Source organism: Schistocerca americana, chromosome 2 (genome assembly GCF_021461395.2).
Source record: "Schistocerca americana isolate TAMUIC-IGC-003095 chromosome 2, iqSchAmer2.1, whole genome shotgun sequence".
Taxonomy (NCBI): domain Eukaryota; kingdom Metazoa; phylum Arthropoda; class Insecta; order Orthoptera; family Acrididae; genus Schistocerca; species Schistocerca americana.
Genome location: NC_060120.1, coordinates 261,954,047 through 261,971,221, shown reverse-complemented (window position 1 = coordinate 261,971,221; position 17,175 = coordinate 261,954,047). Strand labels below are relative to the sequence as shown.

Here is a 17,175-nt window from a genome sequence, read left to right as displayed (position 1 = left end):
ATCTCATAGGTCACTGTGGAGGAATGGGACAATTCCCACAGGCTTACCTGGACAGTTTGGTAAGGAGTATGTTTAACTTCACACAAAAGGGCCAGTTGATTTATAAACAGTTTGTTATGCAAGATGACAGGCAGAAGAAACTGTAGTGTTTGGATGTGATTATTTGTAAGGGTCTGCTTTTAGTTTTTGTTTGTCTTTATCAAATGCAAATGTGTTTCTGATCTTTATTTTTGTTTCTTATGACTGCATCTGACAGAAAAAAATCAGTTTTGTTTCCCGTTATGTCTAGTATTGACAAAGCAACATTGAGTATCACTGTATGGCACCAAGCGGCCGTGTTGTATGCCAGGATATGTTAAGGAGGCACAAGTCACCGAAGTAGTGTCCAACTGAAAGACTCGCACCAGGCAATTGAGCCACACGAAATTAGAACTATTTCGCAACTTTCCTGTTCCATGAGTTATTATTCTCATTTCCCCATCGTGGTCTTTCATTAGATATTTCTAGGAGGAAAGAAAGTGTAGAAACGTACACTGTCGGAATTACGACAGCAGGCCTCTCCGTGAAGCGAAACACCTGTCGTGCAGGTCTCTCACTGTAGTTGGATGAGCGTCCCAGGCATGTAATAGCGCGCTGAAGAAACCTGTGGCGAAACGCACTGCTCTTCTTTGGGTCTACTGTCTCCTCTATTAATCCAAGTTATTAAGAGTCTCAGACCGTCAGAATTTCTCTAGAATATGTTGAGCAAATTTCGCTACAGGCTGCCTCATCCTGCGGGCGATCACATTTCCAGTGAATGCTAATCCGAAATCAACTGCTATTAGTTATGAGTGGTTGTTCCACTTAAACGCTGCATACTTTATAATGAATGGATTGCTAGGGATGAAATATCATAGCTGCAACAACATGAAAAGGCATCAACGCAAACCCTTCAGATATGACTAACTTACATTGCAATGAATACAAGCTGCAACGCGGTCGCGAATTGAACAGTGACCCCAATACAGAATGATTTTCCTATACTTCACGTCGATGCACACACATTTTTTGTCATCAGTCTACCGGTTTCCGTCTATAATGACGATATTCAGATATGTTTTATGAAGACACGTACTAATATGTTGGAGCCATAGTGACATCGTCGTGTAGCGTTTGACGATGCCACTAAGGCTCCAGTATATTAGTACGTGTCTTTATGAAACAGATCTGAAGATAGTCATAGACCGAAACCTGTAGTCTGACGACAAAAAATGTGTGTGCATCGACGTGAAGTAAAGAAAATGAACTGTAATGAGTATGTGGTAGTAACTGGAAATTGCCAAATTTTCTGCTTAGCACGAACAGCAGCGTTTAACCGTTAACCTATGTGAGAAAGCCATCAGGAAGGAAGGAGGATTAGGGTTTAATGTCTAGTCGACATCGAGGTCATTAGAGACTGAGCAGAAGTTCAAATTGTTTGAAGGATTGGGAAGGGGGCCATGCTTTCAAGGAAGTATCCCGTCATTTACGTGGAGTGACTTAGGAAAATCTGGGTCGTTGCACACGTATTTGAACCGTCGTCCTCTCCATTGCAAGTCCAGCATGCATACCATCTGGCCTCTATACAGGGTGTTTATAAATTAGTTTTGCGTAATAACCTTTAACGGTGGAAATTAAGTAAAATACGGAATTGTTTTATATATCACTGAATGCAGTATACCTTCAAATTTTGCTTACAGTATGGCTACCTTTTGTAACACGACAAGTCGGGCATCTGTAATCAGTTCCTGCCAAGCCCTATGAATCCAGTCTTGATGTCTGGTGTCAACTGCTTGCATTATCCGTTGTCGCAGCTTGTCGACGTTTCCGGAAGCGCGGAACAAACACACTGTCTTTAATGTAACCCCATACAGCGAAGTCCATTAGGGTTGTATCAGATGATCGTAGTGGCCAGAATATAGTTCCAGACGATGAACTTAAGATGAACTGCATGTGGTATTGTCAAGAGAATCTGAAAGAGCAATGAAGTCTGAGGTGGAGATCGCGAAAATCAACTTTCTACTTAATCATTTGGTGCCACTGAGTGACACCTGCTCTGAGTATTACAATGTTGCAATGCAGCAGATTTATCTCGGTCACCAACAGAAATTGATACTATTCTCAGTTATTGATCGCTAGTCATGCAATAAAACCATTATGGGCGTGTCCGCCTATAAGCAAAATATTCACGTTTATATTGAACGGCAACAGCTTGTTTTATTTACGGGTGTTATTGAGGCTAAATATTCTTGAGCACCTTCGTAATAGCCCGTATCTCTCCTGTTTCATCTACATCTACGTTACTTTTGCGATAATATACACAGGCTTGATTACAATTACGTGTAACTGAACAAACACTGTTGTACAGGAGAGAGGGGAACACATTCTAACATCTCGCTCGCGTCACCTTGTTTGCCAACAGGCTCCAGTCACACAGCTGCACAGTCCGTCCTCTAATGTTCCCCCTCCCACCATTTGTTGCACCTCCCCCCACCTTCCTCCGTAAACAGGAAACATACTGGTTTCATGTTTCGACTGGGAGACGAAATGCGTTTAGTTTTGCGGTGATATACACGGTTTTAATTACAACTACCGAAAATTTCGCCCTCGGGTTCATTATTCGTTTATGTCAAGGTTTGTCCCATCTTACTCAAAAGAGAGCTGCTTTTTTGTTAACATTCCAATGAAATTTCTTCTACCATCGGCGAAAATGTCATACTAACGTGTAGGATACATCGCTGTAAATCTTCCCATATATAGTCCGCCTCCGTAGCGCAGCGGTAGCGTTACCGCCTACCACGCAAGTGGCAAGGATTCGATTCCCGGCAGGGGACTGGGTGTTGTGTGTCCATTTTCATAATCATTGACACGCAAGTCGCCGAAGTGGCGTCAACAAAAAATACTTGCAATACGGCGGCCGAACCCCGAAGGGGATATCCCGGGCAATAAATACCATACGATCATTTCGTTTCCCTATATCCTTAGAGCTCGTGATTTGGCAGAGAATTGTCTAACAATACTCTCTCCCGTAAGTACGCCCACGTTCTGCATCAGCACAGAACGCGCAGTTAATCATGGTTGCTCTTATTCTAAGAAGGCTAGCGATTAACTGTAGACTGGATTTTGTTTTTCTCGCCGTTGATCCAAGGCGGAGGACACATGACAGTTCAGAATCTGCTCTTTCAGACACTGTGTGTACCGTTTCCTTACGATTTAAGAAAATTATCCAGGCCACATTCAGAAGATCATTTGGAACGGCGTTCCGGTGGCGTACTTTAAGGCGGTTTCATGAAGCGCTTCAAGGACAATTGCGCCGGGAGGACAAACGACCTTTTCCAGACGCAGCATTCGTGCCCTTGCAAGTAAATGACGGGGGCGAGGCCCACGAAGGCTCGTGCTGCAGCACATAAACACGTCTGGGCGTCTGGCGGTGGGTGCTTTGGCGCCCAGCGGGAAGCCACAACAAGGTTGGTACTGCTTCTGCCTAAACGCACATCTAGCTTAAAAAATTCAGTCTCGCCTCCGCCTCCCTTCTTTCTTTCTTTCGAAAATATTTCTGTTCTCCTTAATTGAGGCCAGTATCATGAACTTCCGTGCCAAGTCTGACAAATTGTATCTCGCGTCCTAGGCTGCCAGGTATGTGGCAGACAGCTTCATTGAGACTGTGATGCACTGACTTATGGATACGGCACAGGGTTTTTAAGAATCTGGGCTTCTAGTCGAGAAGGGCGGGATGCCTCCTGCGACTTTCCACTCACAGCATGTTACGCATGTATTCAGAGGCCTCCACGTGCTAGGCTCTGCGGGAAGAACATACATCTATCAAATTGCGTTGTAAACCTTGTGAAAGTCGCCTAGGGCAGTAGTTTAGGAAGACTATTTCCACTACTGTACGTTCCGCGCAACGATTTCTGTGACGGGATTACAAAAATCGAACAGATGTAAAATCCAAAATGTGCACAATAATTATCATGTCTGTGCACACGCAGAAGGGGTCGACAGAAGCGTCCGATCCCACGCGTCGGCTTTGACCCGTGACGTAAGGGTGTTGTGTGTGACGTCATGACGGCGCGGAGTTTGGTTTGAGTGTGCCTATCTCCAGTTCTGTTTTATCTTATTTTATTTATTTTTCTGATCTGTTCGTTCTATCTCGTGAGATTTTTTTTAAAATTTAAAAACACGTATTACTTATTTTAATTATCTGTTTCCTCGAATTTCTGTTTTAGTTTATTATATTTATCTTTCTGATCTGTTCGTTCTATCCCGTGAGATTTTTTTTTAAAAGACAAAAAACACTAATCAGCTACTGAAGCATCTTTATCTTCTATGGGTTGCAGGGGTTACGACCCCTGGGGAGGTGGGTGGGTATTCATGCATAGCTGTCTTCACTTACACGTTGTAGCTACGCAAGTCGTCTAAATTTGTTTATATTTAGTTTGCCCCTCACCCAAAACACCCCATTTCCCGCGCTTGTCCCGTTAGTGTCATTAAGGCTTCTTGTGGAAAGTGTGTGTGTGTGTTTTTGTTTCCGCCATATTTGTGACGTCATGGGTCAAAGCAGACGGGTGGGATCGGACGCTTCCGTATTTCCCGCAGAAGACTTCTCTACAGTGACACTAACACAAGAAAGGACGTACACTAAAGTACAGAATATAAGGGGCACTCAAATGGAAACGAGGCAGGAGGAAAACAGGAAGTAAACTGTTATTTATTTCGAAAGTAATCGCCGTAATATACACTCCTGGAAATGGAAAAAAGAACACATTGACACCGGTGTGTCAGACCCACCATACTTGCTCCGGACACTGCGAGAGGGCTGTACAAGCAATGATCACACGCACGGCACAGCGGACACACCAGGAACCGCGGTGTTGGCCGTCGAATGGCGCTAGCTGCGCAGCATTTGTGCACTGCCGCCGTCAGTGTCAGCCAGTTTGCCGTGGCATACGGAGCTCCATCGCAGTCTTTAACACTGGTAGCATGCCGCAACAGCGTGGAAGTGAACCGTATGTGCAGTTGACGGACTTTGAGCGAGGGCGTATAGTGGGCATGCGGGAGGCCGGGTGGACGTACCGCCGAATTGCTCAACACGTGGGGCGTGAGGTCTCCACAGTACATCGATGTTGTCGCCAGTGGTCGGCGGAAGGTGCACGTGCCCGTCGACATGGGACCGGACCGCAGCGACGCACGGATGCACGCCAAGACCGTAGGATCCTACGCAGTGCCGTAGGGGACCGCATCGCCACTTCCCAGCAAATTAGGGACACTGTTGCTCCTGGGGTATCGGCGAGGACCATTCGCAACCATCTCCATGAAGCTGGGCTACGGTCCCGCACACCGTTAGGCCGTCTTCCGCTCACGCCCCAACTTCGTGCAGCCCGCCTCCAGTGGTGTCGCGACAGGCGTGAATGGAGGGACGAATGGAGACGTGTCGTCTTCAGCGATGAGAGTCGCTTCTGCCTTGGTGCCAATGATGGTCGCATGCGTGTTTGGCGCCGTGCAGGTGAGCGCCACAATCAGGACTGCATACGACCGAGGCACACAGGGCCAACACCCGGCATCATGGTGTGGGGAGCGATCTCCTACACTGGCCGTACACCACTGGTGATCGTCGAGGGGACACTGAATAGTGCACGGTACATCCAAACCGTCATCGAACCCATCGTTCTACCATTCCTAGACCGGCAAGGGAACTTGCTGTTCCAACAGGACAATGCACGTCCGCATGTATCCCGTGCCACCCAACGTGCTCTAGAAGGTGTAAGTCAACTACCCTGGCCAGCAAGATCTCCGGATCCGTCCCCCGTTGAGCATGTTTGGGACTGGATGAAGCGTCGTCTCACGCGGTCTGCACGTCCAGCACGAACGCTGGTCCAACTGAGGCGCCAGGTGGAAATGGCATGGCAAGCCGTTCCACAGGACTACATCCAGCATCTCTACGATCGTCTCCATGGGAGAATAGCAGCCTGCATTGCTGCGAAAGGTGGATATACACTGTACTAGTGCCGACATTGTGCATGCTCTGTTGCCTGTGTCTATGTGCCTGTGGTTCTGTCAGTGTGATCATGTGATGTATCTGACCCCAGGAATGTGTCAATAAAGTTTCCCCTTCCTGGGACAATGAATTCACGGTGTTCTTATTTCAATTTCCAGGAGTGTATTTATCCTATTGAGACAAGACGATCAATGCCTTCGTGGAAAACGTTTACGTTTGCCTACGGATGCCATTCGTCAACGTTCCTGAGCGTTTGGTCTTGATGGCGCACATCGGTTTTCACAAAGTGTCCACATACCGCCGTGCGTTAATTGCTGTGCCGAGTTCCAGAAAGTCAGTACGCAGAAGGCTCTTGTATTCTAAGAAAAAGGTGGCGACGACTTCGCTAGAGCTGGCGTGCGCGGCTTTTGATCGTTTCTGTGGGGGTGAATCCCTTTGCTTCCATTATTGGCTCTGGTGCTTGCTCTCCGGCTCAAAATTAAATCAGCATGCGATTTTCATATTTTTGGAGTCCCGAAACAAGACATTCGTGACCGTCGAATTGTTTTTAACTAAGAGCTGCACGCTGGGTACAATCATGGTGCCGTAGGAAACTGCAGATATTTTTCTATGAACGCATTGACCTTCTTGTCACACAGTGGTATAAATATATTAACAGTTATGGCGATTGTTTTAGAAATAAGAAACAGTTTACTTATTTTTCCCATCTGTCTCGTTTTAATTTGACTGTCACTTAGAGTAACTCAGTGAGTATGTAAATGTGAATAAACCAAAAAAATTGGCTTTCACACCAAGAGCAACTAATCTAGTAATTCTCAAAAAGAATTTTAAAATGTAAGCAACTTAAATGTCTGCTTGAACTAATAGAACAATGTGGCAAACATGATAACAGTTCTACCAAAAAGTACAGTACGCTATGAATATACACTTTTTCTATGCTAAATAAGTAACAGAAGAACGAAATTCCATGTATATATACACATGCTAATTAGACCAACTGCCACTTTTAGGGCAATCGTTCGATGCTAGAAGTCAGTGAATAAAGTTTATGAGATTTTCGAAGGAGACAAATGGGAAAATATTTGACTGTGCAAATGATAAAGAAGTGAAGTTCCCTGAGTAATGAACACTCATTATTTTCATAAATGTAGAGATTTGCAACGTATAATTTCCGAGTCCCGCCTGCATGCTCACAAGGTAGATAGTGGTTTCCCACCCTAGAGCTGATGGGCCGGCCTTTCCGTAATCCTCCTAAATCGATTGTGGCGAGAGCTTACACGGCTGGCTTACGTGTTTGTGATTTTATATGAGGGCCGGTATATTTAAACATTTGAAAGTTCTGCCAGGAACCAAGACCTTACGTAAGCTCCATTAGCTGGAACAAGAAATGGCCGATGAAAATGGCTACATTCGGCTCCTGATTAGCCATACCTGCTAGAGATTAAATATTTTCATGTAGCATTTTTGGGAGCCTGCGAAGTCAAGGGTCTTCTGGGGGAGAGGTGGTGTTTCCACAGAATAAGTCAGAAGTCGAGAGAAACTGATGTTTTGTTCTACATCTACGCGATTACTCTGCTATTCACAATGAAGTGCTAGCAGTGTTCAATGAACCACCTTCAAGCTCGCTCTCTACCGTTCCACTCGCGAACGGTGCGCGGGAAAAACGAGCACTTAAATTTTGCTATGCGAGCCCTGATTTCTCCTATTTTATCGTGATAATAATTCCTCCCTATGTAGGTGGGTGCCAACAGAACGTTTTCACAATCAGAGGAGAAAACTGGTCATTTAAATTTCATGAGAAGGTCTTGTCGCAACGAAAAAGTCTTTGTTTTAATGATTGCCACTCCTGTTCACTTATGTCTGTGGCACTATCTCCCCTATTTCGCGATGATACAAAACGAGCTGCCCTTCATTGAACTTTTTCGATGTCATACGTCAGTCCCACCTGATGCGGATCGAACACCGCACAGCAGTACTCCAGAATAGGGCAGACAAGATACTGCCATCCTACTGGCTGAAATCTAACACATGACTGGGTTAATGGGTCCTATTGGTTCCCATGATTTTCCCCCCCTCCCTAGACAAACATCTTCGATTACATCACGGAACAGACGACAGCACTCTCTGGTGGTGGCACTGTGTACTAGACCTCATGCTGAACACACTGTTTCCTGCCATCTTGGATAAAGATACTCGTGTCATCAGTGGCCATCTTGGATTATGTCACAGATGAGAGCCCTCTCTGCTGGTGGTACTCTGTACTATGTCGGTTGGAGTCCACACCTCGTGGTGAACACACCAGATGGCTGTACTACATTAAATTGTTTAAATGAAGACTTATATCCAGCACTGGTCGAGTCCTATGCTCACCAATCCATAGCAGGAGGTGGCAGTCGGGTGACTTTGGTTAGTGGAGGTGAGCTTTCTTTCCTGCCAATTTCTAAGGGTAGTAGAGATACCCCAAATGACCTAGCTTCCTGCCAAAATTCAAATTTCCCAGCAATCCCTAGGACGAGGTGGCAGTCGGATGACTTAGGTTAGCGGAGGTAGCCCAAGTGACCTGTCTTCTCACCAAAATTCAAACTTCCCTCCAAAATCCGCCATCTTGAATGACGTCATCGCCGCCATCTTGGATACATCCCGCAACAATGTAGAGTGGCTCAGAACCACCCTTGCTCCAATACTTCATGGAAGTTGTATATATGAAGAATGAAATAACACTGAAATCCAGACCATTAGCTGCTTACAGGTGTTGACAAATGTCAATGGGGACAGTTGAAAATGTGTGCCCACCTGGAACTCGAACCCTGGATCTCCTGCTTACATGGCAGATGCTCTATCCAACTGAGCTGTCGAGGACACAGAGGATAGTGCGGCTGCAAGGATTTGGAAATGTGGTTCTGACGGGGAGCATGCCAGAGAATAGTCCCTGCAGTCGCACTGTCCTCTGTGTACTTGATGGCTCAGTCGGATAGAGTGTCTGCCATGTAAGCAGGAGATTCCAGGTTCGAGTCCCAGTCGGGGCACACATTTTCAACTGTCCCTATTGATGTTTATCAACGCATGTGAGCAGCTCAAGGTCTGGATTTCATTGTAATTTGATTCACAGAAGTTCTCCTGTGTTGCAGAGTCCACCCTCCGAAATATGAGGTCAATGACTTACAAGCTCACTGTGTCCTTCGGTTAGTCACTATCTTCCGAAGTTATTTTCATTGTACACAATTTGCGCAAAATAACTAATAGACAAATATAAAAAACAGTTTTGCACTGTTTTTTCACTTCTCTCTATCCACGCTATGACTGCACACTCGCTACAGATGCCCGCTGCCGACTCCAGAACTACGACGTGTGATGGAGTCCCCCAACCACATACGCGCTGCTAACTTGGTTGGGATGTGGCATGTTCTTTTTTGAGACACTCATCACGGCACGTGTGTTTCCATTTCAACAGTTCCGCTAACGCATTTTACTGTTATGCACGCTGTTGCAGTGAAGAAGGAGAAGAAGAAGAAGAAGAAACCGCATGAAGTTACCTACTATGGTTGAGCGGAACTTTTTTATGGACCTTATCACACGTAGTAATCATAACGATTTTTGTGATGTACCTAGATGATGTCCAAAGGAGTGAAATCAGCTGTTTTTTAAAATAACGAAATAATGCATTTACTTGAAAGCGAAAGCCTATGCCGGAAAATAATTTCCTTTACGAATTTTTTCTTACGAGAGATCGTAACAGAAACGGCGTGATTTTGGTAGAGCTCTATTGTGATGGTGTCTTCAAATACATTCCTTCTACAGCTGTTCGTGCACGAAATCCACTTAATACGCCACTCTAGTTTCATATTCCTGTGTGCTAATATGGCGTCTGCTCTGTTCGATCTGCGACGCAAGAAGTGACGTATTACTTCATTCACGGAAGAAAAAACTGAACATTTCATTGTAGTTTTCCTTCTCCACTCAGATATATTTACTGATGAAATATCTACGTGTCCATCTTGGGTGTGGGTACTGATTACTCAAATGGCAAGCGGTTGTTCTTTAGATGTCTTCGGACCTGTCGTGAGATACAAAAACAGGAAAGCCTCTGATTTTGAATTCTGATTGATTGTTGCGTCGTGGAAGATGCTTGTGAACAGGCACACTTGGCACTGAAATCGATAGAATCGATATTTGATGTAAAAAAGAGACGGAAGAGGAGGCTATAATAATCTATTTCCACCGTAATTTGTTTGTTAGCTGACGGCCACTCCACCTCCCATCACTACTGAAGCTACAAGATGGTGTCATTCGTTCGTGTTTCTGACCACGCTGATAAGGTTCTTTGTACTCTTACTCGGGTGTTTGTGCTTGGAAATGTTCCGCAACTTAGAATTCTGCGCTGTGACGTCACGAGGAACATCAGTCAGCAAATGTTTCGTGTGAGGGTGGCTGCCGACCTCTAATGCACCGTGTGTGGGTGCGCGTGCGCCCGCGCCGTTTTCTGAAGTTCTCAGAGAACAGCGTTAAATGACAGGAAGGCCGAAAATGTGCAAGGACAGGACACGGTCCTTTCCCCCTCCCTCTCTCCTTATCCAGGGAATCCCTGAACAAGGCGTTCCCCCAGGTGAGTAAGCAGCAGTGACTAAGCACGCCTCCTGCTGCTCGCTTTTGTCTGTGCTCCTACAGTCTCTCACGGCCGGCTGCTTTTGTGTAAGACTTCGCGAAGTGCCGACACCACCGCAGAAAACACACACACACACACACACACACACACACACACACACAAACTATGCGTGTACATATTAAAGTTGCACTTTTCCTGTGTTCTGTTACGAGGTGGAAAGCTAGAAAGATGATCTGGAGTTGTAAAAGATGTCGCCTGATATCGATCCGGAGTCTTTTGTGCCTGTAGACAACTCGCTAAACACTGGAGCACCGAGGCAGTAGTCCGTGGAATCGTTACGTATACTGAATATTTCGCAGCTTGAGATCTTGTTAAGTAAGATGATCGTCCTCAAAGGACACTGCCCACTAATCTATATCGTCATGCTGTCAAGTGGTAGTGAGCATGCCAACCACTGGATGAGATGGTCTCTTACGTCATCACTCTTTCGACTGGCTCGATGAGGTCTGTTACTTGTTTCTCTCTCGTACCAACCACTTCATCCACCAGCAGCACTCGTGCCCGACACTCATTATTTGCTGGCTGTATTCCAATGTGTGCCTTCCCCTAGAGTTTTTAGCCTCTGCAACTAACTCTAGTAACATGGAGCTTTTAATGTCATGTGTCAAACCACGTTCTACCGTCCTTCTGCTAGCCGCTGTTCTCCGTGCGATTCTTTCCTTGCCGATTTTGCAGAAAATCTCGTTTTCATTAGTCCATCTGAGTTTCAACATCCTCCTACGGATCTGCAACTCAACTGCTTCGATACTCTTCGGCTTTACCCACAGTCCACGATTCACTATCATATAGTTCTGTACTCGAAAAGGTAAATTCTCAGAAATTTCTTTTTCAAATTAAGGCCGATGTTCGCTACTAGTATTCTTCTTTTGGCCAGGAATGGCCTCTTCGCCTCTGCTAGTTTCCTTCATACGTCCTCCTTGCTTAATCTGTCGTATGTTATTTTGCTTCTAGTGTAGCAAAATTCCTTTCCTTTACCTACTTTGTGGTCACCAGCCTTAATTTTAAAATTATTGCTAACTTTGTTTCTGCTATTCATAACTGCTTTCGTCTTTCTTTGGTTTACCCCCAATCCGTATTACGTGAACACTGCACTCTTCAAGCCGGCCGTTATGGCCGAGCGGTTCTAGGCGCTTCAGTCCCGAACCGCGCTGCTGCTACGGTCGCAGGTTCGAAGCCTGCCTCGGGCATGGATGTGTGTGATGTCTTTAGGTTAGTTAGGTTTAAGTTCAAAAATGGTTCAAATGGCTCTGAGCACTATGCGACTTAATTTCTGAGGTCATCAGTCGCCTAGAACTAATTAAACCTAACTAACCTAAGGACATCACGCACATCCATGCCAGAAGCAGGATTCGAACCTGCGACCGTAGCGGTTCGTTTGGCTCCAGACTGTAGCGCCTAGAACCGCATGGCCACTCCGGCCGGCTAGGTTTAAGTAGTTCTAAGTCTTGGGGACTGAGGATCCCAGGCGTTCAGTCCCATAGTGCTTAGAGCCATTTGAACCATTTTTGCACTCTTCACTCCATTTGAAAGGTCCTTTTGTCCTTGCAGTTCACCGAGGGTAACAATGCCGGCAGCGAATCTGGTGAATTTTAATGTCTCTTGTGTAACTTTATTTTTGTCATTGCTTCTTTGTTTACACATAACTAAAGTTTCGCATCACCCCTTTATTTCGAAATTCATGCAATAGAAAACAAAAATTGGCTGCGCGGAATGCATATATATACACTTGCAATGTGTACAGATCACTAAATAAGAAAAAAAAACTAACATTTGTGTAACGACAGAACCGTCTGGTTCGCATGCAGGTTTTTTCACGTCACTCCTGAGCAATGTCGATGTGGGATGGAGCGTCCCCTTTCTCGAATGCGGACTTGAATCCATCGTGGCTTACCACTGACTAGATCATCAAAAGCCAACCGTGGTCTGAATTATCCCATTCTTTACAGGCGAAGCTGCTTATGTCGCACAGAATACGTATTCGGTGGTTACATCCAAAAACATCTAGTTTCACTCTGTACCACACACGTTCGATTGCGCTCACGTCCGGGAAACAGGCCGGCCACTCCATTCTGGTGGCACCGAGCAAGGCGGCGCGATGTATGTCACACTGGACTCGCATTCGGGAGGACGACGGTTCACACACGCGTCTGGCCATCCTGATTGAGGTTTTCCGTGGTTTTCAAAAACCGCTTCAAGCAAATGGCGGGATGGTTCCTATTAAAGGGCAGGGCCGACTTCCTTCCCTAACCCTATGGGACCGATGACATCGCTGCTTGGTTCCCTCAACCAACCAACCAACCAAGCAAAACCAACCAACCAACGTGGTCCTAGCATGCTGAAGGAACGCCGACGATAGGACGATGAGCGTCCGAGTGATTATCCATCAAGATGAAATTGTCAGCAGGATGTTGGCAATACCGCACCAGTGTTGGTTGCAGAATGTCGTCCCTAAAAATCAGAGCAGTGAGAATGTCAGCAACAAACAGAAGCGTACGGTGACCCCATGAAATGCCACCTCAAATCATCACCCCAGCGCCACCTTGTTGCATATGTGGCAAACAGTATAGGAAGTGTTCGATATTACCGGGTTGTGTTTAAACACGTTGTCTGCAATTACATCCGAATTTCGTCGGTAAACACCACCCAACACCTGGGGACGTCCGTTTTGGGTATCTCCCCAACCATCTGTAACAGAGTTCATAGTGTGGTGTAAGACACTGCGGTCACCATGGTCGACGGAAATATAGATTCATATAACGGAATGGTCTGCTAAAAGTTTGATGCGATACATAACGTCTTGTAGCCTCTTCGAAGTTCGAGTTCAATTCTGGAGCTGTCAGCTTACGTTTCGTGTGACTCTTAAGTCGTAAATATCTATCACTCTGTGCACCTGTTGAACGTGGATGGCCTGAGGTGTAAGTCCTCAATATTACCTGTCAGATGGAACCAATTCAATGACCGCACCATAACAATTTGACTCTGTTGCATACGCCGAACAAGTTACCTGGTTAGCAAGCCTTCTGTGCATAATGTGATAATGCGGACCCGATCATTAGTCGCGATTGTACTTCGTGGCATGACGGATATTCAATCTACTGTTGAACAGACATCTTTAATGCGTCCCTACTGGTGCTGTACTTTCAGATTATTAGCAGTACATGTTTTTAAGGGCGTCGAAACCACTGTGTGCGAAAGGAAACTACACAGTTAATTTTTCTATTCGTAATCAAAGCAAATGTTTGTCAAAAAAGCCAATCGTCTGGAATTTTGTAGAATTACTTCTCATTGTTTATAACAAACGCAAGTGCAAATTCATTCATCTTGTAAATGCTTCTGCACCTTTTTCCTGTGTGAGCTTGGAGAGATCGGACGTAAGTGTAACGTATTTCGATTTTCTGGCAATAGCTGACCCATTGGTTATACTCAATCGTAAGTAATTATTTCTGAATCAGTTACTTTAGTCATAAAAATAATTTTCACGATATTTTTCTAATTTATAGCGGCTGACGACATGAAATTGGAAGCACATTGCTCAACGAAACGAAACGAGCGAACACTATCCGTGTTCTGTCATTAACTCTTCTTTAATCGAAGACTGAACACCATCGAGATTAATTTTCTGATAGTTTTGTTATTTTATTCTAAGATTTGTTCGCTGCTGATCCGTTACATATTATCGAGTGATGACGGCACCCACATACTCACTGGCTGGATGCACTCCCACGCTTTTGCTTTTTACTGGCGGTGATAGATTTAAATGTTAGTGACCACCGGCCGCGGTGGTCTAGCGGTTCTAGGCGCGCAGTCCGGAACCGCGCGACTGCTACGGTCGCAGGTTCGAATCCTGCCTCGGGCATGGATGTGTGTGATGTCCTTAGGTTAGTTAGATTTAAGTAGACCTAAGTTGTAGGGGACTGATGACCACAGATGTTAAGTCCCATAGTGCTCAGAGCCATTTGAACCATTTTTTTGTTAGTGACCTTCACTTTTATGAATTATCAATTTACACGCATTTCACGGTGTTTCCATGAAAAAGAAATTTCCCGTCTTCATTGGAACGTACGTTCTTGCCGCACTAATTAATTTATGCAGTGTTTTCATCATTCGCAATATTTTATATCTTAACTTATTGAGAAACTTTTCATTGAAATAACTGAATATACAAGAAAGGTACGTTTTAAACTGAAATGCTAGTGTGGCGCTCTATCTATAGAGAGCGCTCACGGTAACTGTGTATGTTTGCCGTGTCATGATGGATGAGCTTCCGATCGGTACAGGAAGAGCCCAATTACAGTTGCGCTGTACCAGAACTACATTTCGGTAGATCTTGTACGGTACATTAATGACTTATGAATGGTAGGATTACCGGTAGCATTGGTACGGAAAGAAACATAAATGAATGTTTGAGACAGAAATGGGAGCCGACGCATCGGTCAGCGTTAGTCCATTGTGTATTTTATCTCCTTACGATACATAAATTGCATTTTATATGTAATAAAAATTAGTTGTCGAGTAACTTCTGCGCTTTTATGTAACCAAATCAATTACTTCAGATGCAAGTACAGTTTGCATGCACAAACATGAAAATATCTTTATAATTATTATCGTTATTTTAATCTCAATCGAATGTTCATCATGATCAAAGGCAAAAGTTCGCTGTTTTAATTGATAAATGCGAAATTCTTTTTTTTGTAATATCAGAACCAGGTTTTCTGTAAGCTCGAGGGAGTATTGAAGCGATGTTTGATACGCTTTTGATTTGCGTTTTATAAATTGTACCATTTTGAGGAAATTTCATTTTCTAGTGCTATGTGATATTTGTATTGTTTTTATTTTTGCAACAACATCCTCTGTTTTCACGTTACAAATCAACAACAATTTTCGAATAAAACGTGACTTAAACGCTGAAAATTTCTATTGTGCTACAAATGCTGTTTATTTTTAGGTAACAGACAGGAGGATAACTATATAGGACAAGAATGTTCCGTATGTTACACGGCCCTTTGTATGTCTTCACTCACTTTCTAGACGGATTTCAGGGGAAACTAGTAAGACACTGATCGGATAGTGAAGAAAGCGGTCGGTATGAGGTAACGCCCAATAAGTATGCAACACACCTAACGTACAGGTAACGCGATTATAATTTAACGGACAGAGGCTACCGGGCAAACTACCGTAGTGTACGCTTACTTATGACAGTCTGCGGTAGCCTACCGCAGATTTACAACTCTAGTCACACTAGCAACACACCTGCAAAACTTGCGTGTGCGTGTGTGTGTGTGTGTGTGTGTGTGTGTGTGTGTGTGTGTGTAGACTGATGAGTAGGGACGAAACACTACATCCCTGCCTTACACACTTTTTAATCCGAGCTCTTCATTCGTCGAAAAGGTAGAGGAAAGAAATCAAAGTGTGTGGCTCGTGGCTGTTAGCACGTGTTGGCCGGTACTGGTCTGTTTGAAGCTGGGAGCTGTAACGTCCACGGTCGCCACCGCTTTCCGTACAGGCGGCGGCGGCGGCGGCGGCGGCGGCGGCGGCTGCTGCTGTTTCTGCTGCTCGCGCATTCGTGTGCAAGAGGTGAGCAGGCGGTCTCATCTCATCGCATGCCACCCACGCTCCACAGAACAATGGGAGAACAGGCAGCGGCCTAACCGCCAACGCCCGCCGGCGCGGAGGCTCGCCCATCCTCGTCGCGGATTCTGCAGCCACCGGCCCAGCGTGTGTGTCAAATAGCACTGTTGATATTTTTAAAAATATCGGGAATCAGTGTAGATCGATATTCAAAGAAGTGTTACCGGCCCTAGAGGTATCTCGAGAACGGAAATAATATCGACATACCGCTCTATAAATATACCGGCTGTATAAAAATTTCTCGGTGTACATGCCGCGTCAAATCAGGATAAATCTCCGAGCTTTCGACCACTACCTCCATGGTCGTCGTCAGGGCTACACCGAGAAATTTTTACTCAGGAAATACGTCGCGAAAGACTTCGTAGCCATACCGGCTGTACGTTGCAAATATACCGCCGGTTTTAGAGCAGTATATTTAGGTATTGACTTCTTAGAAGGTATTCTGTACAAGAAGCTATCAACATGCTTACCCCTTACAACAGGAACTGTACGGAACTGGTTCTGAGAACTATGGGACTTAACACCTAAGGTCATCAGTCCGCTAGAACTTGGAACTACTTAAACCTAACTAACCTCAGGACATCACACACATGCATGCCCGAGGCAGGATTCGAACCTGCGACCGTAGCGGTCTCGCGGTTCGAGACTGAAACGCTTAGAACCGCTCGGCCACACCGGCCGGCGAACTGTAAGGAAAGCAGCGCAAGTTTACGCTTGGCGATAACTTTGCTATCAACGATAACTGCATGTTAAGTAGCATGATAAAAGGTGTCCGATGGGTCCGTCGTTTGGTTTCGTCACATATCGGATTTGTCCGGAACACTTCGTGTCGACTTCCCTGTTTTTGTCATTTCTGCAAATGCCAACGACC

The 17,175-nt window shown here is 45.2% G+C and overlaps 1 protein-coding gene across 1 annotated transcript in view; it reads right to left on the bottom strand.

Moving 5' to 3' along the window:
• LOC124593947 overlaps positions 1 to 16,237 on the bottom strand; it is a 327,642-nt gene extending 311,405 nt beyond the window's left edge. The window contains exon 1 of the mRNA XM_047132296.1: positions 16,123 to 16,237. Coding sequence (XP_046988252.1) covers positions 16,123 to 16,237 — 115 coding nt within the window. The remainder of the gene's footprint in view (positions 1 to 16,122) is intronic.
• Positions 16,238 to 17,175: the final 938 nt, after the last annotated feature.